Consider the following 23,154-nt stretch of genomic DNA (forward strand, 5'->3'; position numbering starts at 1 on the left):
GCTTACTCAGCCTAAAACCGTATAGCTATCCTTCCATTGTAGCTAGCTTCCTCCCTCACTCATCAATTAATACAATACTTGACCATCCACACAGCCGCTGCTGAACCACTCTCCCTCACCGGCTTGTGTTGCCCCACACGTGTCAAGCTCGATTTTACGGATCGAGATTCAGAGCACCTCTAAATCTCCTAGCTGAGGGACAACTCATCACTGACTGGCAGGGCACGCGCAAAACAGCGTGCTCGGCGGCCAACCAGCTGCTCCCTTCATGCGCAAGCCCCGTGAGCCGTCCCAATTGTCGTGGGGTGATTCACGACCTGCAGGTAGGCTTTTGTGTCTCCAGCATCGCAGCCTCGAGCATCCCGCGCGGCATCCAATTGTGCGGCGGCTTGTCTATTGCGTCCGTAGCTTGAAGATATATGTAGCGACAGCGGCGTCGGCCTGCTCTCCGCCACCCCTCATTTCTTGCTGTGCTAGTAGTGTGCTACCTGCAGCAAGGCGCACCATCGCACATATACCTCCTGCCGTTCGCACAGCTCGACGATCCGGCTCAGCGATCTGCCTGCCCTGTCTGCAATACGTTGCTCGAGCAAGACTCCCCTTCAGCCCTCCAGACGTTTGCCGCTATCCTCGGGCACCGCCGTCTCTCCAGATTCGGTGCTGAATAGCGCGGCGTCAGCCCTGTCTAGGGGAGTTCTATACGGCGCTGGGATTCGTCGACTTGTTAAACCAGCTCTGCCTCCGATTCGCGCATCTCCCTCCACAATTACAGAGCAGACGCCCGGTATACAAGCCTTGGCTAGCAGGTAAACAACCTCCCTCGAACGCGAATTGTCGTCGTACGGTGATAATGAATGTGCCAGGTGCTCGTGCCCGGTGTTTAATTTTCGCCCCCGCCCGCCAGTCACCGCAGCTCTCTGACGCTGCTACGACATCTACTGCTACCGAACACCTCCCACACACCACCCACCCGCTCCGCGAATCAATTCTTCATCAATCCTGCGCCTGCATCTACGCGCAAGCGCACAGCAGCTGTCTTCCGCCCGCCATCCTCGCTCGGTAGCCGGTTTGCGACAGAGGGTCCGCAACCACCCCAGCGACCATGGACCCGACAGGCCTCCAGCACGGCCAGGCGCAGAAGATGCGCCAGCAGCCTCAGCAAGCTGCGCCGCGCCGCTACGATGGACTCAATGGGAATCCCATGTACGATCCCGCCAACGGTGGCCATTATGGTAAGCTCTCTGCCTCGGCTTCGCGTATCCCTCGACATCGCGAGCTGCCTCTAGCATGAGAGCATCAGGCTAACTCTGGTCGCGACTACTAGGAGCAAGCGCATCTGTACGTCTGAATTGCGAGCGTCCGCTCTTCTCTCCCCCGGGCTCCGAAGCTGATATTTGGTCTAGATAGCTGCCCAAGGACATGCACCAGATCCGCAGCTGTTCACAGGATCATGGCAGAACGTACAAGGCCTCCATCTCATCAATGACAACAAAGTGCTGACGGTGGCTAGGTCAATCAGGGGCTGAACGGGAACTACCGAGACATTCTAAATACCTACTGGCAGCAGCAGGTCACGAAGCTCGAGATCGACGAGCATGACTACAAGTTGCACCAGCTTCCTCTGGCGCGGATAAAGAAGGTGATGAAGGCCGATCCAGAAGTCAAGATGATATCGGCGGAAGCTCCGATCTTGTTCGCCAAAGGGTGCGACATCTTCATCACAGAACTCACAATGCGTGCCTGGATCCACGCCGAGGAAAACAAGCGTCGGACACTCCAGCGGTCCGACATTGCATCTGCATTGTCCAAATCAGACATGTTCGACTTCCTGATTGACATCGTTCCGCGCGAGGAGGCGCATCCCCACAAGCGGACTGCTGGACAGAGCAGCGCAGCAGTGGCATCGTCTGCTAGCCAGCCTCTCCCTCCCGGTGCTGTCCAACAGCAAGGAGTCCATCCCCCGCATCAAATGGGCCCTCCAGACTACGGCATGGGTCAACACATGCCGCAGCAAGAGGAGTACAGGCCGCCGGGGATGTACGCCCCACCTGTGCAGGGCGATCCAAACGCGTATGGGCAGCCCCAAGCTCAAATGTTTGATCCCGCCTCGGCGTATCAAGCGTACTCAATGCAGCCCGCGCCGGTGAGTCCACACAGGAAATAGCTACGATCGTCACTGATTCGAATACAGCAGATGTACCCAGGCGTTGGCCAGCGCGGCCCCGACCTTACGGGAGCGGGCGACCCTAATCAGGGCTATCGCCCGCATGACCCTGAGGGTGACGCTGATGCGGAGGGTGAGAGGGAAGATTTTGTGTCTTAGCAACATGCTAACCACAATGACTCTCTTCCACAGGATCTTCGCCACCTCTAGGATCATGGGCAAGGCGGGCAGGGCGGGCAGGGCTTGATTTCTGCTGTCACGAGTGTGCAATCGACTAGATGACAACCCCTGAACATGAGGAGATTTATTGGTAAAGATCAAGACGGGAGGAACGATGGTCTCTTTTTTGGATAGAGCATCACCCACGTAGCGCCCTCGTCTGAGTGCTGTGTCGTTTCGGGCGCGGGAGTTTATTCGTTTCTTCGGGTGGGACTTGGGCATTGATTGAGGCTTGGGACAGGAAGGCATAGGTAGGCAGATATCCGGGTCTTTAGCCCTCTCCGGCCGCGGAGGAGTTGATGGACGGGAGCTCGGCGTATATACACACTAGCAAAGGCCATTCATTTCTCCCTCAGACGAGATGCAAGGATAATTGGGCGTTCCTGCGTGCTGCTGCCAGTCTCCGAAAACGTCCGGCGTAGACAGCTCCGAAGCCTCGACTCACATGCGCGCAGGCTCCGAGGCTTTCTCGTGGTAAACATATATCGTCGTCGAGCTGCGCGTGCTGCTGGTATTGCCATGCGTTCCCTTCAACCGTGGTGTTGAAATAGAACAAGGTAAGACTAAGAGCTCTTTCCTCACGCGCGGACGGCACCCCGCACCTCCCCCACCAGGTGACTTCTCCTGCAGCTCAACAACGCATCCCACGTCTCGGACTTGTGTTCTACTTCACCGACTTCCATCCCCTCCATCTTCTTCAAACACCTTCTCAATTGAGCCTTTGTCCTGATCTTTGACGTGTTCAGTTCTTCTCTTCGTCACTTTCACTCCGCCTCAACACCGTCAATATGAAAGTTGCTGGTATACACGCCCCTAGCAGCACTGCGAATGATTACTGACAATATTGCCAGTGCTCGGTGCGTCTGGAGGAATCGGACAGGTGAGCGACTTCAAGCCAGGGCATTGATCCATTCAGTCCGATGCTAATTCTCCGCCAGCCTCTGTCCCTCCTCTGCAAAGCTTCCCCTCTCATCGACGAGCTCTCCCTATACGATGTGGTCAACACTCCCGGTGTTGCCACTGACCTCTCCCACATCTCCACCCCAGCGGTATGAAGCTTCCAGCCATCAAACACTTGAAGGGCTATGCTGAACATGCAATAGATCGTGAAGGGATACCTGCCCGCAGGCGACGGAATGAAGGACGCGTTCACCGGAGTGGATGTATTCATCATCCCCGCTGGCATTCCCCGGAAGCCTGGCATGACCCGCGATGGTAGGGTCCAGAGTAATTGCTCGCTCAACTCTATCTAATCACTGTTTAGACCTCTTCAAGATCAATGCTGGCATTGTCCGCGATCTGGTCAAGGGTGTGGCCGAGTACGCCCCCAAGGCCTACGTTCTCGTCATCTCCAACCCGGTCAACTCGACTGTCCCCATCGCTGCTGAGGTGCTCAAGGGCGCTGGCGTCTTTGACCCCAAGAAGCTCTTCGGTGTGACCACTCTCGACATCGTTCGCGCCGAGACTTTCGTGGCCTCTCTTAGTGGTGAGAAGGACCCGTCGAAAGCCACTATTCCAGTCATTGGTGGTCACTCTGGCGAGACCATTGTCCCTCTGTTCAGCCAGGCTAGCCCCAAGGTCGACATCCCAGCTGACAAGCTCGATGCTTTGGTCAACCGTAAGTGCCTCCTTTACCTTGGAGGAATCTCATTAATACTGATTGTCATACAGGTGTTCAGTTCGGCGGTGACGAGGTCGTCAAGGCCAAGGACGGTGCAGGCTCAGCCACTCTATCCATGGCCTACGCTGGTTTCCGGTAAGCCCATAGCCTAGGATTTGTATGATCTGAATAGCTGACAATCCAAGCTTCGCCGAGAAGATCATCAAGGCCGCCAAGGGCGAGAAGGGCATCGTAGAGCCTACCTTTGTCTACCTACCGGGCGTCCCTGGTGGTGAGGCTATTCAGAAGGAGACTAGCCTCGAGTTTTTCTCCGTTCCCGTCGAGCTTGGCGTACGTTTCACATGTCCCTGGCTTCTCCGTTCGCTTCATTCCGCTAACACGTTAATTAGACATCCGGTGCTGAGAAGGCCATCAACGTGGTCAGCAGTGCCAACGAGTACGAGAAGAAGCTTCTCCAGGCTGCCTACACTGGCCTCAAGGGCAACATCGAGAAGGGTATTGAATTCATCAAGAACCCACCCACCAAGTAAGTGCAACCCACAGGCTTCTTTGACCTCATGTCATGAACCGATACTCATACAGCATGGGCAGATAGACTCTGAGAGCGCATAACGCGTTTTTGGACAGAATTCGTGATGGCCTCGAATATGATGAATGAGAAAAATGGAGCAGAATTTAGATTATCAGTGGCTGGCCGTTTGATGAACGATGGATGAGAAGTGTTACGTGTATAGAACCGGATCCGGGCAGCACGAATATACCTTTTCGCAAGAATCGATGGCTCTGATATGATTTGTTGGTGATTCTTATGTGAGCTCTTGATTATCTAACCTTCTTCGTGAAGGACAAAGTTTTGAACATCGCTCAATGCTTCGAAGCACCCATGAATGCCCAATACTTACTCCTGGGTAAAATCTACCCAAACGCCAACCCATGCCGCTAAATTCAAACCCGCTTAAAACCCTTTTATGTGCCCACTCCCGTCTACGGCTTCGCCCCCACCGTCCGTATCTGGAACGTCGCGCCCGGCACCTGCGTTGTCTCGGCCTGCACCGTTGCCTGGATGCCCATGCCCGCCAGCGCGCCGCGCAGCACGCCGCTCGGGAAATACAGGAACGGCTGCGCCTTGGCGATGGTCTCGAGGTTCTTCTCGAAGCTCATGCGCGACAGCGGCTTGAAGGTGTTGTCGGTCAGCACGTAGATGCCGCGGTGGTTGGTCTTGAGGTTGTCGATTTGCTTGCGGAAGAGCAGCGTCCAGAGGTCCTTGCAGAGCAGCTTGATGACGTCGAGGGGGTCGGTGGGGCGGGGTTTGTCGCGCGTGAAGCTGTGGTGTTCGTATCAGTAACTGAAATCGGGAATTGGGAATTGGAGCTTTTTTTGGCACTTGACGCGGGATTTGGGATTGTTGGGGGTATGAGGGAGGGATATGTATATGGATGTGTTATATGTACGCACCGTTCTATTACTCCTAGCCCGACCCGGTATCCCAGCCCCTCGAGCCGGAAAAACACCTGCTCCCGCGCCTCTTCTTCGTCGACGAGGCTCTCGGCCACTGTGGCGGTCTTCCCCCCGCCCACGCCGCTCACGCTGCCGGCGTCGGTGGGCTCTTTGGCAGCTTGTTGGGGAGCGCCGGTGGACCCGACGGCGCCGCCGCGCATCCATTCTTCTTCGCGCGCGTTGAGCTCGGCGGCGATGCGGTAGGCCATGGGCACGAGCTCGATGAGGAGGAAGTCGAGGCAGGAGGAGGCGAGGAGGGTGGACGTGGGGTCGGCGTAGGGGAGGTGGTCCGGTGCGCTGTGCGAGGGGCGGTCGAGGGACATGGTGGGCGGTGTGCGGGAGGGGTTGGTGGGTTGGGGACTAAGGGAGGTTCTAGTTTGGAGGGTTCGCGGTGGAGGTTTGGAGTATTTCGGGGGAGGGTGGCAGACGCGGGGGGAGGAAACCGAGGGCAGATTCGTGGGTTGGTATGAGCGGGTGAGGAGTCGCCGTTAAAATTAGTAGAGCGTTGGTAGGGACCGAGATTCTAGAATTGACGTAGTATGAGTGGGCGGAGGTGTTGATACATTTGTAGAAGCACTCCCGAGATGGCTTGGCTTTCCAAAGCCAACGTCCCTCCTTCATTCACTACACTCCATGGTACAAGGGTATACTGAGCCATCTTTCGAGCTTCAAAGAGGCATCTGCTATTTCCCGTTCGGAGTGGTTACTTAATCTTTAGCCTAGGTATAGAGACTAGTATCTTCTGCTTGACCGAAATTTCTGTGTGAATTCTCAGATACGTAGAATATGGAAGATGCAAATCAAAGCATTCAATGCCGATGATTCCTGGAGCTCAACCCCTCTATATCTTTGATACCCTAGGCAGATACTCTATTGGAATAGTAGCAATCATGAGTAGCGTGTTTGGTCTCTAAAGATAGTCAAAGTACATAGATACAGCGTAAAGTTTTCTTAGGTTATTACTTTAAACCAGTCCATTATCATTGCATTCATTATCCTTCAACATATCTTTTCGACTCAACCCCTATATCTACGTAAGCCTTTTGCATCTTAAGATCTAGGAATTAGGATGGGAAAAATCAAGCGACCCGACGTTATTCCACTTCCATCTCATCCCTTCCACTCCCCCAAAAAGAAAACCAGAAGGAAAGTCAAAATAACTTCCAGGAATCAAGATATCACCCTCTTTTCGAGTAGAGGTGTAGAGAACTTCCGAAATGGCTTTCTGGCTAAAGCTCTTTGACAGGATACTTGTCTAGAAAGCTATCGGGGTACCAGTCCTTCACCTGTCCCCCTTCAATATCTACCCGGCCGGGATACCACCACACATTCTTGAGCTTCTTTTTCAGAGCTTTCTTGGAGCCTGTCTACTTTCCGGAGCCTCTTCAGGATTGAAGGTCCAGTTAGGGATTTGCGGACGTTCAGAACTATCTGACCTGGCGAAGACTTGCTGTCGACCTTCGCTATCATGGAATTCTCTTTTCCCATCCAATAAGACTTCTCGTGCTGCAGCTTCCACTTTTTCCCCTCCATCAGATCATCCTCCCAGGTTCGGAATGGGCGAACTCGCGTGAAGAGTTGAAAGCCAGTCTTCTTTTCAAAATACTCCGGTGTCCGATTCTGGCAAGCGTGGCTTTGGTCGCAGAGGCAGCTCGATGTAATACAGGCAAATGTCGCTGTGTCTGCGGAGTCGGTGAGTATTTGAGCCCAAAGGTTGGTCTCCTCGCATCGTATGGGTAGACACTGAAGAACGTTTTCTTCATGGATCCAGCCTATGGCAAAAATTTTAGAATGATCAACGCCAGTTTTACTCAAGATTTTCAGAAGGTCTTTGATGGTATGTAGAACGAATGAACGTTCTGAAGCGTCTAATCTTTCGAACCATCTCTCGAAGCGACCTTCCCGCAATGCGTCAGTGATGCTAAAACGATCCTGCCACACCAATAAGGCACTATGCAATCGGCCAAAACCTCTTGGAGTTTGACTCGCACGGCCGCTCCTGTGCATAGACTAATGTGAAGGCCCCATGATTCCCGGAGTTGGCTAGCAATTTCGGAAGTCATACATGTAACGGTGTCTAGAAGGACCTCCTTGCGAGTCTTTCCAGGCATGTATTCGAACGTTCCGGTGACTTGTGGAATGATGTATTGTCCACCTTGGACACCAACCTGGAGAGCTTTCAAGGTCCATATGGGGTCGTATGTACCGATGGTACGAAGCGAGTCTTGCAAGCGGCAGCGAAGATTCTTCTGAGCATCCGGTGTACTGAGCGGACAGGCCTTGTTCACTTGAAGTGTCGCACCATTCAGAATCCTTGTGTTGGGCCCGCAACCAGGGCTAATATCCAAATATCCGCGTGGGTGAAGGTCGCTTCCAGTGACCATATTATCGTCGGAACTTAAATCAAGCTGGAATGCTGAAAGTTCTTCTTCCAATGCCTTAGTATCTAGGACAGCATCGTTTCGTATTCGTGGTACTTGGAGGCCTTCTTCCTTATGCTGGGCCTTACGGCCCCTTTCCAGCATTTCTTGGTCGTCCAGCACCTTTTCGAAGTCTGAACCTGGACTCCAGTGCCACGCTCCGACTCTACCAGGCACAGGGAGGATAAAGCCGCCCCTGATATAGATAGACTTTATTCCTCCGGCAGAGGGAATCGAGCGGACCAAACGAAAAAGCGATGCTGGTCCCCACATGTCCACAAGCTCCTCGGGGCTCGTGAAAAGATCACATTCACCGCTAGGCTGCCAGTCTGACTGTCCGTAATGGAACACCATCACTCTTTCCCCCAACATCTTTCCGAGACAGGTGAGTTCATGTAGAGACGCTGTGATATGTGGCCCCGAAGGTATATTTATTCCTCCTAATTTGACTGAAGATACGGGTGAAACCAACCATGGGTAGTTCAACTCTCCAATATGTGCTTGAAAATAAGACTGAATGACGGTACATAAGAACTGTACCGACGAGGCCGATCTTTGAATAAGTGGGAAAGTGTGTCGCTCGGATTGGTTTTCTGGCTCGATACCGGCAGGCAGCGAACGAAAGCCCGGTCCAAGTCGGCTCAAAACCGCGTGGACTAATACATCAAGCTCTATTCCCTTTGAGATTCGAGAGCGTCGATGATTGATACCGGCTGCAGCAGCAAAGAATGTACCGACGCCCAAGGCCGTCGCGGGTCCTAACGCTGTGGCAGCCATAGTAACACCAGGGGCATATTCTAGAGCGCGATGGATGAATGAAAAAATGCTACCCTGAGATATTATAGTTTCTCGAAAGCTTTGGAACGCTCTCGATAGTTTCAGAACAAGTTCGATCGGTATATATGAGCTTTCGATGACTAATGGTGTTGCCTCTATCTCTGGGCTTCCTTGAAGAGGCCGCAGGAAAGTCAGGCGGTCGCAACATCTACGGTTTTCTTGAAGCCAGGAGATTGCCGACAAAGCACTTTCGATGGATTTACTTATGCGCTCAGTTAAATCCTGAAGACGTCCCTCATTCTCTAGATGTTCCGAAACAGAAGTGTCATGAGGCACATAGAACACCTCAATGGATTGTTCCCGGACTCGAATGTGAGACCTACACTCTGATATCTGAGCCTGGTGCCACAACTCTGATGTTTCCTTTCCGAATGCTGGTATGTCCTTCTTGAATTCATAGGGCCGAAAGCCGGCTATGCCAAGAGGTGCAGTAACAGTTGTGGAATTAGGCTTTGGTTGGTCGTGGTGCCAGTCATTCGCCTCAGGTTCGATGGTACGGTTTCCTGAGAGTTGATGGACACAATCTGGAGCATGCCGTCGGGGATCCGGCTCTTTGAGCTTCGAGTTTGAGTTCAGATGCTCCTCACGGACTATCCATGGAGAATCGTACTCGTTTTCGATAAGTAATTCGGCAATATAATCCAAATCGTCTCGACCGGTGCGGTTCGTATCGATTACGTCGTATATCCAAAGAAACTCACTATCATCAGGGATCCTTTGGCCATCAGCAAGGTGATCGGAGAGCCATCTTTCGACAGCTTCGCGGTGAATAGAACGCCTGGATGTAAGTTGCTGCAAAGAATCCCCATAAGGTGATCCTCCTCTAACATATGCGTCGTTCTTCAGGAGAGCAAAAAGCTCTTCATCCCAAGCAAGCCGAGGCTTTATTTTCGCCGACATGGTTGGCAAGGCTATCTAGTAATAGGATGCGTCAGCTTAGCCTCGTGGCTTAAAAGCTGGTGTATTCAGGGCGTGCTACCTACCAATCTGCCTGTAATCCAAAGCCTACTATTTTGCGGAAGATATGGAAGACAAGCTGTTAGATTCTTGTAGAAGATTTCGGACCATTAGTGCTGGCTGGTGGTGCACCTGCTCAGCCGCTCCTTGGCCACGAGGCATCAGGTCTCAGCCTGATGACATCGCGATGTGATTCGAGGCAGCATAAACGAGGCGCCTGGCGTTTCTGGAGGCGTATCGTAAGGCAAACCTAATCATCCCACTGTCAATGATCAAATGAGATACTTCACTCGTGTTACACACCCTTATTTCCATAGCAGGAATTTTCACATTGAATCACAACTTGTGTTTTCGATATAGACCAAGTGAGTTTGCTTTCGTCACTTCAAGCGAGTTTCCCCTGCGCGATCTCTCCTTCACTGGTGTTCCACACCCTTCTTTCAATAACGGGAGTCTCACATTGAATCGCAGCTTGTGTTTTCGATATAGGCTAAGCGATTTTGCTGTCCTGACTTCACAGTCTTTGCTTTTCAAGCGAGCTTCCTTTGCGCACCCTCTCCTTCACTTCCTCCCAAACATACTCACCAACACAGACACCCATACCCCCACTCTCTGTTCCACTGCGCGTTCAGAACGAGGGCACAGCATTCCTAAGCAACATCTCAAAGTACGCCTGGTTCCACGCCCCCGCCTCAGGGGACGGCTTAAACGAATCCGCCTTCCCACAGGAAGAATCATACCGCGTGGCCGAGCTATCACTCGTGCCATCCGACTCCCCACCCGGCTTTCCCCAAACAAACGCATCAGCGAGCGAATCACCCGTGCTGCTCGTCGGCCTAACCCCAAAGCCCGCGCCGTTGACATTGCACCAGTCGTTCCACTCCAGCCGTAGCCCCGTCACGCCGTTGCGGCCCGTGTCGACGATGGCTTGGCCCAGACATACCCGCGGCCACGAGCAGCGGCGAGAAGGTGTCGAGTAGATCTTGTGTTCGAGATCTTGGGTTGGTTATAGTAGAGCAATGCTGCGCCATCTAACAGGCGTTCAAGAATAGTTGTGAGCTACAGAGCCGGCGCCATTGTCACCAAGTATGAGGTCTGCAAATTGATCTATTGTTAAGACTAATCCCGTATATATACCAAATCATCGCGGCTAAGCAATTTCATCTCTTCCACTTTCAAAATAATGGGTTTAAGGGGTCGTAGGGATCGACTCGACCCTGTCGATCCTCCGCATCCACATGCTACGATGCCTATTTCATGCATATAGATATCTATCTGTGGTACAGCAACTCCTAAGTACTATCTGCAGCCTCGCTAGGGCTGGTCGGCCGGTGAGGGCGACAGCGGTCCTGAGTGGGGCCACGTAGAAGCGGGCGTAATTAACCAATGGCATTAGTAGACAAAATCTCTTGCTCGTTTTCTCTTTCTAAAAACAATGACTGCAGCCTCTTCAAAATTTCCCTTAGTCTCCTCTCAGCTAGCAATGTAGTAACGTGGCAATGCCTCATATGCGGGATTACCTTCGCGAATGACTTCATGAGAGACTTAATCGATCATGGAAGGCAATGAAGCTTTGTCTGACAAACCTAAAAGCAGTAACACAGAGAGATCCTATTCTTTAGACGATGGTAATACCAACAAGTCAGATCCAACCGTGGTGACCAAGAACGACTGCTGCTCTCAATGCGCTAGCCTTTACCTCGACGCTTCATTCAACCAGGCACTCAGCCACGCTTACAAAGACGGCTGGGGTGATTTTATGACCTTGGCCAGAAATGCGACGCTTCTTCCGCCTGGCCCGGGGGACCAGATCTGGGATTACACAGAGAATGGCGAGGTTGCTCCGCGTGCAAATGATCCCGTTCCCGGGTTTGAAGCGCCTTATCCGGCCGTCAGCGATTCTTATCTTCAAGATTTAAAAGATCTGGCTGCCGAGAGCACCATGAGAGAAGCCTTCATTCAGGACCTAGCAAACGAAAACTTTGTCGATGGAGTATGGGGTAGTGAAGCCGGAGATTCTATTCACACGGTCGATTTCGGAGATCTACATCCCGAAGAAGATAGCACTTGTGGAAGTGACGACGAAGACAAAGGCGGCAGTGAAGAATCCATGAGCCAGGTCGAAGATGACCAAGACAGCGGGGATGACGCTGAAAGTGGAAGTTTCAGCGGGCATGAAGATCCTGAATTTCGGGAAAATCCATCAACAGATCACGATGATAGCCAAGAGGAAGATGCAAGTGAAGATGAAGAAGATGGAAAAGGGGATAAATCAGATCAAGTCATGTCCGAAACAACCAGTGGAGGAAGCGCCAGCGATGACGAAGAATCCAACACAGGCAAAAACCCCGGCGATCACGATATACTACATGCGGACGATCCACCTATCATACAGCGAGGCTTCAAATATTATCACTGGCTGTGTTGGTATGGGATTCCATTTTTGGACGGCCTCACGACATCTACTGGCTCCTGTAAGCTGTGTAGTCCACAACCATGGCTATCAGAACTGCACTCGGACTCCACATACACAGACATGAAGTACGCCTTCCGTGCGGTGCAAAATCATGGTCTCTTCGGCTCCTCTGGGTTTAATGCGGATTGGAGGATGCTGGAAGGCCTTGATGGCGTGTCCGCACTACGATTATTTGATCAAAATCTGAACCGGCATGTTGGAATCGACTTCCTGTCCATTCCTCCACCTGTAGGATCAATGCGAGCCCTGAAGACGGATTCAATAGACTTCAGCATTCTCCAAGATTGGATGAGTTTCTGCAAGGATAAACATACAGGTGGATGCAATATTTCCCAACAGGATGAAGGACGGATCGGTCTCAAAGTTATCGATTGCGAAACCCTCATGCTCGTCGACCTGGGCGACTTGGAATATTTGACGTTAAGCTACCAATGGGGAGTAGGCGAAAAAGCACCAGAGTACTCAATTGCGCTGCCTAATCTTGGTTCGCTGCCTGCTACTATTAGAGACTCAATTACCGCAACTCTCAAGCTAGGCTATCGTTATATCTGGATCGATCGTTACTGGTAAGGCAATCATATGTGCAGAGCTTTGCTAACTCCGCTAACTCATACCAAAGCATAGATCAGTCAAATATCAAGGATGCAATGCGGCAAATTCAAAAGATGGACATCATCTACAGACACTCGGAAGCTACCCTTATAGCCGTTGGCGGCACAGGCCCGTCGTATGGTCTTCCGGGCGTCAGCGAGCGCCAGCGCCAAATGCAATATCGATTCCAATTCGGCGACAAGGAATTCGTCGGACCGATCCACTTCGTCGACGGAGTAGTCAATAAATCGCGATGGGGGACACGCGGATGGACATTCCAAGAGGGCGCGCTATCAAGACGACGATTCATCTTCACTGACCAGCAAGTGTACTTCGAATGCCACGAGATGTGTTGCTACGAGGCAATTGATATACCCTACGAGCACTCGCACTACAGTCGTACGGGAAGTGGCGGAACATGGGGCGTGGTGCTCAATGGAGTCGGGGGAGTATCACGATCACCACGAATCTTCCACGGCACGTCTCAGCTAGACATCTACGACCAGATCAGGATCTTCTCGGCCAGATCCTTCACCAAATCGTCGGATAGGCTTAACGGGATTCTCGGTATGCTGAACGATTTCAAATCTTCGCAACAGATCCGGCACTACTGGGGCGTACCAGTCCCTCCCTACAAAGTATGGCCCGACGAAGTCGTAACGAACCCGCGCTACCCCAGCTCGCAATTCATCAAGGGTCTTCACTTCACGCATTACCCGATCAGTAAGGTGACGGATCGCATTCCCAGTCTCCCTAGCTGGTCCTGGGCAGGATGGGACGGCGAGTTATTGATGGAGACCTTCTTCGTGCGCAACATCCACACGCCCGCCAAAGTGACCGTCTCCCTTGAGCTCAAGAACGGCCAGCTGCTAGGATGGGACAATTTCCAACGCCGCTACGATGAGCTCAACGACTATACTCGCTTCAGCCATGCTATCCACCTATCCGCTCCAGTAGCGAAGGCGTATGCTAAGCGGGACGAAGATGGCAATTTCCAGTGCCTTTTCCGCCTGACTAATGGCTTCTATCTCCGGGCGAAGTCGGTCGATATTTCCGAGTTCAAGGAAGGCGATGTGTACTATTGTATCATCTGGGCAACCAACGATGCACACGCTTTTGCGATTTTGACGATCAAGGTCGAAGACGGATACAAGCGAGTTGGCTCTATCAATGCTTTGGCGGACCATAGAGGCGAGTTCTTCTTGTCAGACGCGAGTAAGACGATTCGGAGTAGCGAGGCGCAGTATGAGCCAGAGTTTGGGAAGCGGTGGTGGAAACAGCTTGTGATGAAGCGGATGAGTCTTCGGATTGTGTAGTCCATCACATGTACTTGACATTAAGTTTTTGAACTTTCACGCTGTCTAGACGAATGGCTGGGCACTAGGCACGGCACTCCTAGGGGTGGTTCGATGGATTTGCAATAGTCCAAATGCTCAACGAGAATGTAACTTTTCTCACCAAAGGGAGCAAGTTGCTTGTAACCCGAAAATATCAAGGCCTTCCAAACCCGTCGAACCTTCACCGGTAGACTCATACCTAGCTTCCCAAGCCTATCCCCAGGTGTTGTACTCTCATACTAACAGTCTGCCAGAAATGCTAACACTAATGATACTTTTAAGTCCTAGGAATCATCATCCACCATCGTCCTCCCGCCATTACAATTTTCCAACCATCATTTCCCAGAAACTATCTCATTAAATGCAAAAGCATGATAAAGAAAAGAAGTACAATCCGAATGCAGTAGCAAACTACCCTAACGTGCCCAGCATCTTCCTCAGAAGATCGGAGCGCGCAACTTGCTAAACAGCTCCTGCAGATAGCTAGTCAGAATATGGCAGCCGGCTCTACTGCAGCCTACACTAGTTCGTTGCAGCCTACGTTAGTGTCACGGCAGGAAAGCTGTGGTCACGGAGATTATCTCCCATAGCCTAAAAAGCGTGAGCAGTGTGCAGAGAACCATTATCTTGCATGCTCGCAAGGACTGCCACAGCTACGCTTACATTGGCCCTACGCCATGCGCCTGCTGTGCGCCGAAATACCTACAAAGACACAAGAATGCCACCAACCGTCGAACGCCATTTATTGCATTGATTCAACACATGAGCTTTGCGAGAAGATGCCACGAACTCTAGGAGACTTGCTTAGTGATCAAGAAAAATAATATGCTTTCATACGTTGTTAGGCCCGGGTCCCTTCCCTTGATCCAACAAAAGATGAGGTTTTAGGAATCCTTCGTCGATCTGTCTGAACGCGCCTGCTGGGTCTTCTGATAGATCCGAGAAAAGCTGCTTGACAGCACCTGTAGCGCTCGCAACTCGGGATGGCTCACTACTACTCCCCGACGCGATAGGCCCAGAATTTGTTCCAGACGTGGGATACGGAGATGGTCCTTGGCCGGCAAGCGGAGATGGCATCCTGTTAGGAGATCGCCGAACTGATGGAGGCAGGTCAAGATCATTATCATCCTCGTCGTTACTGCCGCTATCAGCCGGACTGAGAAGGCCTTGCTCTGCGCCATCTCGTCGAGCACGACTCGAATTCCGTCGAGCCGTGGTGAGCCCGTTTGGTCGGGTTGGCGAAGTAGCGCCATTGACGTTTCCACTACTGTAGACTCCGTTGCGGGTATCCACCGAAGCTAGAGCAAACCCATTGCCGCTCGGGCGTGGGGTGTGGCCGAACCCTTGGCCAGATTTGCGAGCAAAGGTGCCTCCATCTACGACTTCAATGTCAAACTCGTCATCTGAATCGATCTCCTCGACAACGCCCGTGCGGATGCCCATAATCTCCAACATACGCGCAGTCGTGCCGCCAAAGATAATGACGGTCAGCACAACTACAACGAGTACTGTGGCACGTAGGACGTTGCCATTGAGTCCACTTAGACCAGCCGCAAGAGCGACACCGACTGCTCCACGAAGACCGGCCCAGAATATCATAGCTTGATAGGAATAAGGGATTTCTTCGGCGGCTTCTCGCCCCTGCCTTCGTGCGCGAACGCGAATGACAGCGTTGATGAGCTTTGAAAGTGGGAATACGGCACACCATCGTGCTGCGCATATGCCGACGATGGTGACGAGGATGAACAGCGGCTTGTATTCCAGTTCAGAGTCAGTAAAAAGAGAGAGTCCGAGGTAGATGAAGATGAAGTTCTCGGAGAGCTGGGCGGTGACCTGGAACACGAATTTGGTAGTCAATTGCGTCCGCCTCGACATGTTATGGTATGCGTAATGCTTCATGCAAATGCCGCAGAAGAGTAAAGACACGATGCCTGCGAAATCCATGAGTATTTCCCCACACAGCCTGAGAGAGTTCTGTACATACCAGACATGTGAATGGCGTTCGAGAAAAAGTAAGTGGCGTAGGCAATCAAAATAATGAGACAGCTTTCGGTCTTGGGGAATCGTCTCACATGGGTGAATTTTAGCAACAGTGAAGCACCGATGCCAACAAGCAAGCCGATAAATAAGCTGCCAAAGAAGACCCCGAAGAAGATACCGATGGCCTCGAAAAGACTTAGTATGCTCAAGGAATCTGCAGAGCCACCGGCCTTGTACTTTTGCGCCGTCTCGAATAGCACAATGGCAATAGCGTCATTGAGGATGGATTCCCCAAATATAATCGTGTATAGCTTCGGTTCAACTTTGTACGTGTTGAATATAGCCAGGATGGTGACTGGATCCGTGGCGGAGAGAGTTGCGCCGACCGACATGGCTTCAACGAAGGAAATCTTGAAGCCATCGATGTTCCCAAAGATGCGGGTCCACACGAAGAGTATAAGTCCAAGTACAACGGCGGATATGAAGGTTCCGGCAAAGGCAAAGGTAAGAATGGTGCCAATATTGCGAAAGAAGTTGCCCTGGTCCAATTAGCGGTGGTCCGCCTGGGGAGTTTGTCTGGCTGACCTGATGCAACTCATAACCGGAGGAAAGAATAATGGGTGGTAGGAGAAGGTTAAAAAAGAACTGGTAGTCGAAACTAACAGCGCCCAAGACGGAGTCTACAGCGGTTAATCGTAGTACTAATCCAACGACCATACCTGTGGTTGTTAGCTACACGTTGCGACCAGGCGCAATTCTAGCTCATACCAGCAAAGATAGATAGCACCGTCTCATGCACAGCTTGAATCTTGCGGGTCTGCAAGATGTAGCTTGTGAAAAGTGCCACTATCAGGAGCACAATAAGGATGAAGAGCGACCACGATGCGAATATCTCCTTTTGTCCCGCCTCGGGTTCTGTATAATCGGGTTAGATAGGTTCTGGATGCCGAGTATATCGTGGTAGCAGGGCAAACGGACCTTCTGGATCGGCGTCACTAGCATCTCTCTCTATAGGCGCATAGTGGTCAGTCGGGGCTACTTCGAGGTTGCTGAAGGGATGGAAAGACGCACTCATCAACTCGGAGACTGCCCACCCCAGTGTCGAAGCCATGGTAGAGGCTTAGGACCGCGATAACATCTGCAATGCCGGTAAAAGTCGCGGGAGACAGGTGGCTGGGGAGGGGGTGGAACAGAGGGGTTTGCGCTGAGTTATGCTGCGGGCACCCTTGAGGTCGGACGGCAAGGCGACGTGTTGCGAAACCGAGCCAAGACTCGGAACCGTGGCACACTGGAATGGAGGCTCCACAGCGCCGGCGGCGAATGAGGCAGCTGGGCGCGTATGCGAATAGCGATATGGACAGATAGGCGGAGTTGAGGGTGGAGACTGGACTCGCAAAAGGCGTGGTGCATTCGCGATACCCGTTCTCCTCCCAAACGGCGGACAGCGCCTAAACCGCTTCAGTCGCTGGCGCTTCTCTGCCGGGCTTCCCCCAGAGATCGCCCATGACGCAGCCGTGGGTCAGGAACCAGCTGCATCACGAGGCACACGCAGACTTGAACATCACCTGCTCGAGTCTTCTTTCACAATATCTATGCACCTGCACGTGCCTCTCGAGTCCCATCCTCACGTCCGCCAACCTGATCCTCCCCGCTGAAACACCTGGCCATTGGCTCTCCCAAACTGCTCCTCCCCCAGAATACACCGGCTGACGGTACTGCACCCCACAGCCACGCGCCCCGAGCATGGCACCACCTCTCTGCCGCCTTCAACTCGACGTCTGAATCCTATGACTACATCTACTACTCTCCTACTTCTATACCTAGCTTCCTTTTGGGACAACGTTTTCTCCCGAGATACTCCACTCAAGCTCCGCCAATAGCACCACTCCGCGTCACAAGCATTCCACCCAGTCGGACTCCACCAGCTCGAGCCACACGCCACGGCCAGCTATCCAGCTCTGAACCATGGCTTCCTCCTTGCCGAACCGATTCCCCTCTCGTCCCCCCGAACCACCATCAGGCGTCGTCGGACCTGCCCAGCACGTTCATCCTAAGATCGTCTCTTTCCGCAGCGGCTCTGTGGACGGCCGAGGGTCTCTAGATACCATGAACGAGCAGTCGCCACTACTACAACCAAGACAATCCTACGAGGAGGACTCGGGCCTGAAGGTCGTCTCGCCGCTCAGTGATGATGACTGGCAGCACGACGGCGAGGAGGAGACCAAGAGCAGCTGGTACTTGCTGCTGCTGACATTGTCGGGTCTGGGGTATGTCATACTACACTATGGACTATGGTGCTATAGATGGCTCTGCTAGACGTTGGGCAGCCAGCTCCCGGCTCTACGGATCCTCGGTAGAGGATGGTGCAAGGCTCGTCAAGCATCTGTAGCACCTAGTCTACATTTTTGTGATGGGTATTATAGAATATGCTAACGTTTTGTCAGGCTTCAAATTGCATGGTCTGTTGAAATGTCAAATGGCTCGGTTGGTCTCCCAAAATGCTTGCTACAACATCCAAACTAATCTAGTTGAACTCAAATAGCCATACCTACTATCCCTTGGGCTCAGCAAGTCACTCCTAGCACTCGTTTGGATCGCAGGACCTCTATCCGGTACCCTTGTTCAGCCCTACGTGGGGCTGAAAAGCGACAACTGCAGAATTCGATGGGGAAAGAGGAGGCCGTTTATAGTAGGTGGCGCAGTGGCGACTATAGTTTCTCTCATGGTCTTAGCATGGACAAGAGAGCTAGTGGGTGGTTTCTTAAGCATTTTTGGAGCGGACAGAGAGTCTCAGAGCGTCAAGACTTGTATCATTCTTTGGGCTGTATTATTTGTATACATTTTAGACTTCTCTATTAACGTCAGTAAGTACATTTCCCGCTCCGATCACTAGTCTAGACTTGCGGCTCATATATTTCTAGTTCAAGCTGCAACGAGGGCGTTCGCCGTCGATTGTGCGCCCACTCACCAGCAAGAAGCCGCGAATGCCTGGATCATGCGCGCTTCCGGTATAGGGAACATCGTTGGCTATATTTCCGGCTATCTAAACCTACCGAAGATACTCCCCTGGCTCGGAAACAGCCAATTTAAAGTCTTATGCGCCATTGCATCTTTCACTCTCGGCGCCACCGTTGCGATTAGCTGCAGCACCGTCCCTGAGCGTGACCCGAGCCACGAAGATACCCCAGATGGCGGGGATGGCATTATCGCATTTTTCAAGTCCCTGTTCCGCTCCGTCCGCAAACTCCCACCGCAGATTCGGAGAGTCTGCGAGGTCCAGTTCTTCGCCTGGATCGGCTGGTTCCCGTTCCTCTTCTACATCACAACCTACATTGGCGAAATCTACGTCGAGCCCTTCTTCGAAGCAAACCCGAACATGACCCCCGACGAAGTCGACGCGACCTGGGAAAAAGCCACCCGCGTCGGCACATTCGCCCTCCTCATCTTCGCCCTCACCACCTTCACCTCCAGCGTCTTCCTCCCCTTCATCATCCCGCCAACCTTCAAACCACCTCCTCCCCCCTCAACAACACCCCTCACCCCCACAACCCCAGTCGGCAGTCTATCGGCAAGTGGCTACTTCACCCCCAAGAAGCCCGCGTCCGCCCGCGTCTCTCTCTTCATCCGTCTCTGCTCCGCATTAACCTCTGCCATCCAGATCCCCTCGCTGACGCTCCGCCGCGCCTGGCTCCTCTCCCACCTCATGTTCGCCGCCTGCATGTGGCTCACCTTCCTCGTGCGCTCCACCACCGCCGGCACGATCCTCGTCGCCCTCGTCGGCGTCCCCTGGGCCCTCACCTGCTGGGCCCCCTTCGCGCTCATCAGCTCCGAGATCTCGAAGCGCGACGCCATCCGCCGCGGCCTACTGCATACGGGTACGCACGAGGCAGCGCTCGTCGCAGCTGGCGAGGACGAGGCGGGGGCCGAGGGCGCGGACCAGGCGGGCGTCGTGCTCGGGATCCACAACGTCGCGATTGCGGCGCCGCAGGTTATCGCGACGCTTGTGAGCTCGGCGATCTTCAGGGTGCTGCAGAAGCCGCGGGGCGCGCCGGGGGATAATAGCGTGGCGTGGGTGCTGAGGTTTGGCGGGTGCTGTGCTGTGGTTGCGGCGTGGTTGACGCTGAGGGTTAAAGAGGAGAAGGAGATGTTGGAGGATGTGGAGAGGGTGGCACGGGTGGATAGGCGGCTGGATTGAGGCGGGTGGGGCAGTTGTGTAGGATAAGACAAGAGACGTTTCTTTCTTTTTGGGATAACGCGGTGTATGGTATATGTGGAGTCTTTGGGTATTGGGCAATGGGTAGATCCGTGAACGGTGTACGAGCGATTACGGCAACTGCAGGATACAGCGTTGGCTATACGACGGAGCACTGGGAGGGTATTACAAAAACAAGCGGGCTGGCTGTGTTACTGGAACTCGGTGTATTGGGTGTAGCGTGCGTTGCACAGAACACTCCTGAAATGTTGAAATCTTCTCATTACATCTAGATTATATCATCGTCATCACTGTCCGGCCCGAGCACCAGCTCCCCAAAATCATCATCGCTATCACTATCTCCACCTCCCACCTTCGCTGGCTCCGGCGGCGCCATGTTAGCTATAGGGGCTGGCACAGGAGCAGAGACTTTCTCCACGCTAAATGCCTCCCCTGGATCAGCTCTCCGAGAAACGTCCGCTGGAGTCGATAGAGAATCATTGAGAGAAGCTTCGCCCACTGCTGGAGTCTCGAGTCTTGGGCGTTTGGGAGATGGTGGGGCTGGGGCGAGATCAGTGTGGGTGCGTTTCGCTAGGTTCGCTATGGTTGCTGGGTCTTGGGCGAATGGGTTGGCGGAGGTAGATGGAGTGGTTGGGTCGGTAGCCTCTTCCACGGGGATGTCATGCTTTTCGGCACTGTCATCGGCCTCCTTTTCAGCCACGTTTTCTTCATCTTCCTCGTCATCGTCTTCTTCTTCATCCTCCTCGTCATCAGCAGAGCGGCCCTTTCCTGTCCTTATCACGGGCATCCGGGGCCTAACCAAGCTTTCGACATCTAGGCTATCAGCAAAGCTACGCGCAACTAGGGGCATGATGCTTGCGGCTGGTTTTGCGGCGTTCTTCGACGGAGGCGGATTCAAGACACTCGCTATCATTGCTTCTTTGTGCCGAGTCAAGATCGCGGTGCGGTCGATCTTTGCTCGAAGGGAGACTGAAATATATTTCTGTGGCAACTTGAGTAGAAGCACGGGAAGCAAATCGTTAGCCGCTGCTTGCAGACCAGCAAAGGTAGCAGGGGGGGTTTTCGGCTTCGTGGAGGAGGTGAGAAAAGTGTCTGCGTTTGTGGATCCTTGTTGAGTCTTCGCTTTGCCGTTGGTTGGTACTGGGGCAGTCTTGGCTTGGGTGGTTGTGGCGTCCTGGGGGAGGAGATCGTTGCAGCATGAATAGATTATTGCTTTGAGCGGTTCTACGGATGACTTTGGTAGCGTCGGCCCTGACAGGTGTAAGATCTGAGTCAATGCGGTATATAATGCTGTCCGCACTCCGACAATGTCTTTCTCGGCGCTGTAAACCCAGACAAGCTGGTCTAGCATGCTGGTGACTGTTGATAGTAAAGATACTCCGAAACGCTCAAGGAGTGAATGCAGTACTTCAATAGCCGTAATGTGTATCCGAGGTAACACTGCCCATAGGCTTTCGCGTTCTTCTCTTCCTACTTGGTTGTTCAACTTTACATTTTGCTGCCAGTTCTTCGTTCCTTGTGACGCGGGAACCGTGAGAGAGAATATCCTCGTGAGAAGGTCCATCACAGAGTCAAGTCGAAAGTAGATGGTGCTGTGTGTAGGTGTGTTCGCGTACTCTTTGACCAAGTGAAGCAGAGCTATCAATCTCTCGCTACCAGCGTATATCCCAGTCCAGAAGGGAAGGCCCATTGAATTGTTCAGTTCAAGATCTCGGACCTCGTTTTCCAGAGTGTGTCCATTGGCCATCTGAGCAGCTCCAGATGTAGATTGCCAATCTTCGATGACAGCTCGGAAGACTTTGTTAGCGACATGGTGGGCGTTTTCCAGGGTATTGACCAACGACTTCCTCCACTCTTCCTGCGAGGTTCCCTTGGGTGCAGAGTAATGTAGCTGGACCCAAAGCCGGCGTGCCGCCGTAGAAATTTCTGGGGAGATATGGATTCGTAGTCGTGGTGATAGTTCTTCTGCAGTCTGATTCGACGGGGTTGGTGCAATCAAGGGAGCAAGGAGCTTCTGAATCTGAGATAGATATGTGCGAAAGACAGTAGCATGCCGTGGGAGTAACTGGTTGAAACTCTCGAGCACCGTTTGCACTAACGACGACGAAGTACTAGTGGAGACTAGATGAAGACATGACTGAATGAAAGTTGGAAGAGAAGGCGTAGTGATTTCTCGGACCAGCGTAGGGTAGTCCCACGTCAGCGAAAATATTCGAGTCAAAGTTATGATACTAAGTCTCTTAGACGTTGGCGGGTCTGGCTTTGTCAATATTGCCAGAAGACTTCGAACCCATGGCCCGCTCTTTTGGAGAGTCTCCCATCCGCCGACCTCGATGGTGGATTTAATAAGAACCGTCCCTGCCCATCTTCCCTGAACGGAACGGTGCTGGATGAGAGTGGAAAGCTGAGTCTTGAATTTGTGTACAACGACAGATGTCTCAGAGGTGGCTTTTGAACTTGAGTTTGGACTTTCAGATAGAATAGCTTTGCAATGCGGAAGAGAGGCTGATAGTGCAGGAACCTGCAGCGGGAGCTTTTCTGCCAAGGTTGATGAAATCCGGAATGTGATGGCGCGGAGCGTGGCAGTTGGGCCGGCGGTTGCCTGAGGTGCCATAGTATCTTACTCAAGGTGCATTCGAGTCGAAATCCTGGGACTGAAATTGAACAGGGAGCTTGGAGATGGAGCAAAAAAAATGATAGACCCGGACTAACAGTCGGGCCGAACTATATTTGGACAGGGGTCTGGCTCCAGCATCCCTCCGCCAACTTTCTGGGGTTGCGACGGAGGACGTGCCGCTCTCTACCTCCGTTGTAATAATTCGACTCTTGAGTATGTTTCTAG

At 52.6% G+C, this 23,154-nt stretch overlaps 10 protein-coding genes across 10 annotated transcripts; 5 read left to right on the top strand and 5 right to left on the bottom strand.

The window, feature by feature from the left end:
* The first annotated feature begins 186 nt into the window (after nt 1-186).
* BDZ99DRAFT_291839 (uncharacterized protein) lies at nt 187-883 on the top strand. The gene has a single exon (XM_033714102.1). The coding sequence runs from the start codon at nt 269-271 to the stop codon at nt 662-664; it is 396 nt and encodes a 131-aa protein (XP_033577917.1). The 5' UTR covers nt 187-268; the 3' UTR covers nt 665-883.
* Nucleotides 884-912: 29 nt separating this feature from the next.
* On the top strand, nt 913-2,574 carry BDZ99DRAFT_291902 (histone-fold-containing protein). The gene is made up of 5 exons (XM_033714103.1): nt 913-1,232; nt 1,325-1,338; nt 1,404-1,460; nt 1,520-2,143; nt 2,192-2,574. The coding sequence occupies exons 1-5, from the start codon at nt 1,103-1,105 to the stop codon at nt 2,321-2,323; spliced, it is 957 nt and encodes a 318-aa protein (XP_033577918.1). The 5' UTR covers nt 913-1,102; the 3' UTR covers nt 2,324-2,574.
* Nucleotides 2,575-3,001: 427 nt separating this feature from the next.
* Nucleotides 3,002-4,716, top strand: BDZ99DRAFT_462249 (malate dehydrogenase). Its single transcript, XM_033719806.1, has 9 exons — nt 3,002-3,184; nt 3,235-3,263; nt 3,322-3,432; nt 3,487-3,598; nt 3,648-4,001; nt 4,055-4,139; nt 4,190-4,334; nt 4,394-4,530; nt 4,596-4,716. The coding sequence occupies exons 1-9, from the start codon at nt 3,172-3,174 to the stop codon at nt 4,597-4,599; spliced, it is 990 nt and encodes a 329-aa protein (XP_033577919.1). The 5' UTR covers nt 3,002-3,171; the 3' UTR covers nt 4,600-4,716.
* A 68-nt stretch (nt 4,717-4,784) lies between these two features.
* BDZ99DRAFT_462250 (transport protein particle component) lies at nt 4,785-6,005 on the bottom strand. The gene is made up of 2 exons (XM_033719807.1): nt 5,460-6,005; nt 4,785-5,328 (listed from the first exon to the last, which is right to left on the bottom strand). Exons 1-2 carry the CDS (start codon nt 5,822-5,824, stop codon nt 4,989-4,991), a joined length of 705 nt encoding a protein of 234 aa, XP_033577920.1. The 5' UTR covers nt 5,825-6,005; the 3' UTR covers nt 4,785-4,988.
* Nucleotides 6,006-7,369: 1,364 nt separating this feature from the next.
* Nucleotides 7,370-9,658, bottom strand: BDZ99DRAFT_475820 (uncharacterized protein; the record flags this gene model as incomplete). Its single annotated transcript, XM_033722019.1, has 1 exon — nt 7,370-9,658. One exon carries the CDS (start codon nt 9,656-9,658, stop codon nt 7,370-7,372), a length of 2,289 nt encoding a protein of 762 aa, XP_033577921.1.
* Nucleotides 9,659-10,343: 685 nt separating this feature from the next.
* Nucleotides 10,344-10,646, bottom strand: BDZ99DRAFT_385930 (glycoside hydrolase family 6 protein; the record flags this gene model as incomplete). Its single annotated transcript, XM_033715454.1, has 2 exons — nt 10,344-10,499; nt 10,557-10,646. Coding segments are annotated over 2 exons (246 nt in total), but the record flags the coding sequence as incomplete, so codon positions are not given.
* Nucleotides 10,647-12,428: 1,782 nt separating this feature from the next.
* Nucleotides 12,429-13,144, top strand: BDZ99DRAFT_385307 (HET-domain-containing protein; the record flags this gene model as incomplete). Its single annotated transcript, XM_033715423.1, has 2 exons — nt 12,429-12,757; nt 12,811-13,144. Coding segments are annotated over 2 exons (663 nt in total), but the record flags the coding sequence as incomplete, so codon positions are not given.
* Nucleotides 13,145-14,950: 1,806 nt separating this feature from the next.
* Nucleotides 14,951-16,816, bottom strand: BDZ99DRAFT_385442 (sodium/hydrogen exchanger; the record flags this gene model as incomplete). The annotated part of the gene is made up of 3 exons (XM_033715431.1): nt 14,951-16,050; nt 16,104-16,638; nt 16,685-16,816. 3 exons carry the CDS (start codon nt 16,814-16,816, stop codon nt 14,951-14,953), a joined length of 1,767 nt encoding a protein of 588 aa, XP_033577924.1.
* Nucleotides 16,817-18,206: 1,390 nt separating this feature from the next.
* On the top strand, nt 18,207-20,437 carry BDZ99DRAFT_292169 (uncharacterized protein). Its single transcript, XM_033714104.1, has 3 exons — nt 18,207-18,583; nt 18,642-18,963; nt 19,021-20,437. Exons 1-3 carry the CDS (start codon nt 18,569-18,571, stop codon nt 20,292-20,294), a joined length of 1,611 nt encoding a protein of 536 aa, XP_033577925.1. The 5' UTR covers nt 18,207-18,568; the 3' UTR covers nt 20,295-20,437.
* Nucleotides 20,308-22,926, bottom strand: BDZ99DRAFT_570245 (uncharacterized protein; the record flags this gene model as incomplete). Its single annotated transcript, XM_033727967.1, has 1 exon — nt 20,308-22,926. The coding sequence occupies one exon, from the start codon at nt 22,924-22,926 to the stop codon at nt 20,581-20,583; it is 2,346 nt and encodes a 781-aa protein (XP_033577926.1). The 3' UTR covers nt 20,308-20,580.
* Between the last annotated feature and the right edge of the window lie 228 nt (nt 22,927-23,154).

Source organism: Mytilinidion resinicola (genome assembly GCF_010093595.1).
Source record: "Mytilinidion resinicola strain CBS 304.34 unplaced genomic scaffold BDZ99scaffold_8, whole genome shotgun sequence".
NCBI classification, from domain to species: Eukaryota; Fungi; Ascomycota; class Dothideomycetes; order Mytilinidiales; family Mytilinidiaceae; genus Mytilinidion; species Mytilinidion resinicola.

Coding starts and splice junctions, on each gene's coding strand:
- BDZ99DRAFT_291839 (XM_033714102.1), top strand. CDS start 269: ATGCGCAAGCCCCGTGAGCCGTCCCAATTGTCGTGGGGTGATTCACGA.
- BDZ99DRAFT_291902 (XM_033714103.1), top strand. CDS start 1,103: ATGGACCCGACAGGCCTCCAGCACGGCCAGGCGCAGAAGATGCGCCAG. Junction 1,461..1,519: donor TCACAGGATCATGGCAGAAC/GTACAAGGCCTC, acceptor TAGGTCAATCAG/GGGCTGAACGGGAACTACCG. Junction 2,144..2,191: donor ACTCAATGCAGCCCGCGCCG/GTGAGTCCACAC, acceptor ATTCGAATACAG/CAGATGTACCCAGGCGTTGG.
- BDZ99DRAFT_462249 (XM_033719806.1), top strand. Junction 4,002..4,054: donor GCTCGATGCTTTGGTCAACC/GTAAGTGCCTCC, acceptor ATTGTCATACAG/GTGTTCAGTTCGGCGGTGAC. Junction 4,335..4,393: donor CCGTTCCCGTCGAGCTTGGC/GTACGTTTCACA, acceptor CACGTTAATTAG/ACATCCGGTGCTGAGAAGGC.
- BDZ99DRAFT_462250 (XM_033719807.1), bottom strand. CDS start 5,824: ATGTCCCTCGACCGCCCCTCGCACAGCGCACCGGACCACCTCCCCTAC. Junction 5,329..5,459: donor GGGCTAGGAGTAATAGAACG/GTGCGTACATAT, acceptor CGAACACCACAG/CTTCACGCGCGACAAACCCC.
- BDZ99DRAFT_292169 (XM_033714104.1), top strand. Junction 18,964..19,020: donor AGACTTCTCTATTAACGTCA/GTAAGTACATTT, acceptor ATATATTTCTAG/TTCAAGCTGCAACGAGGGCG.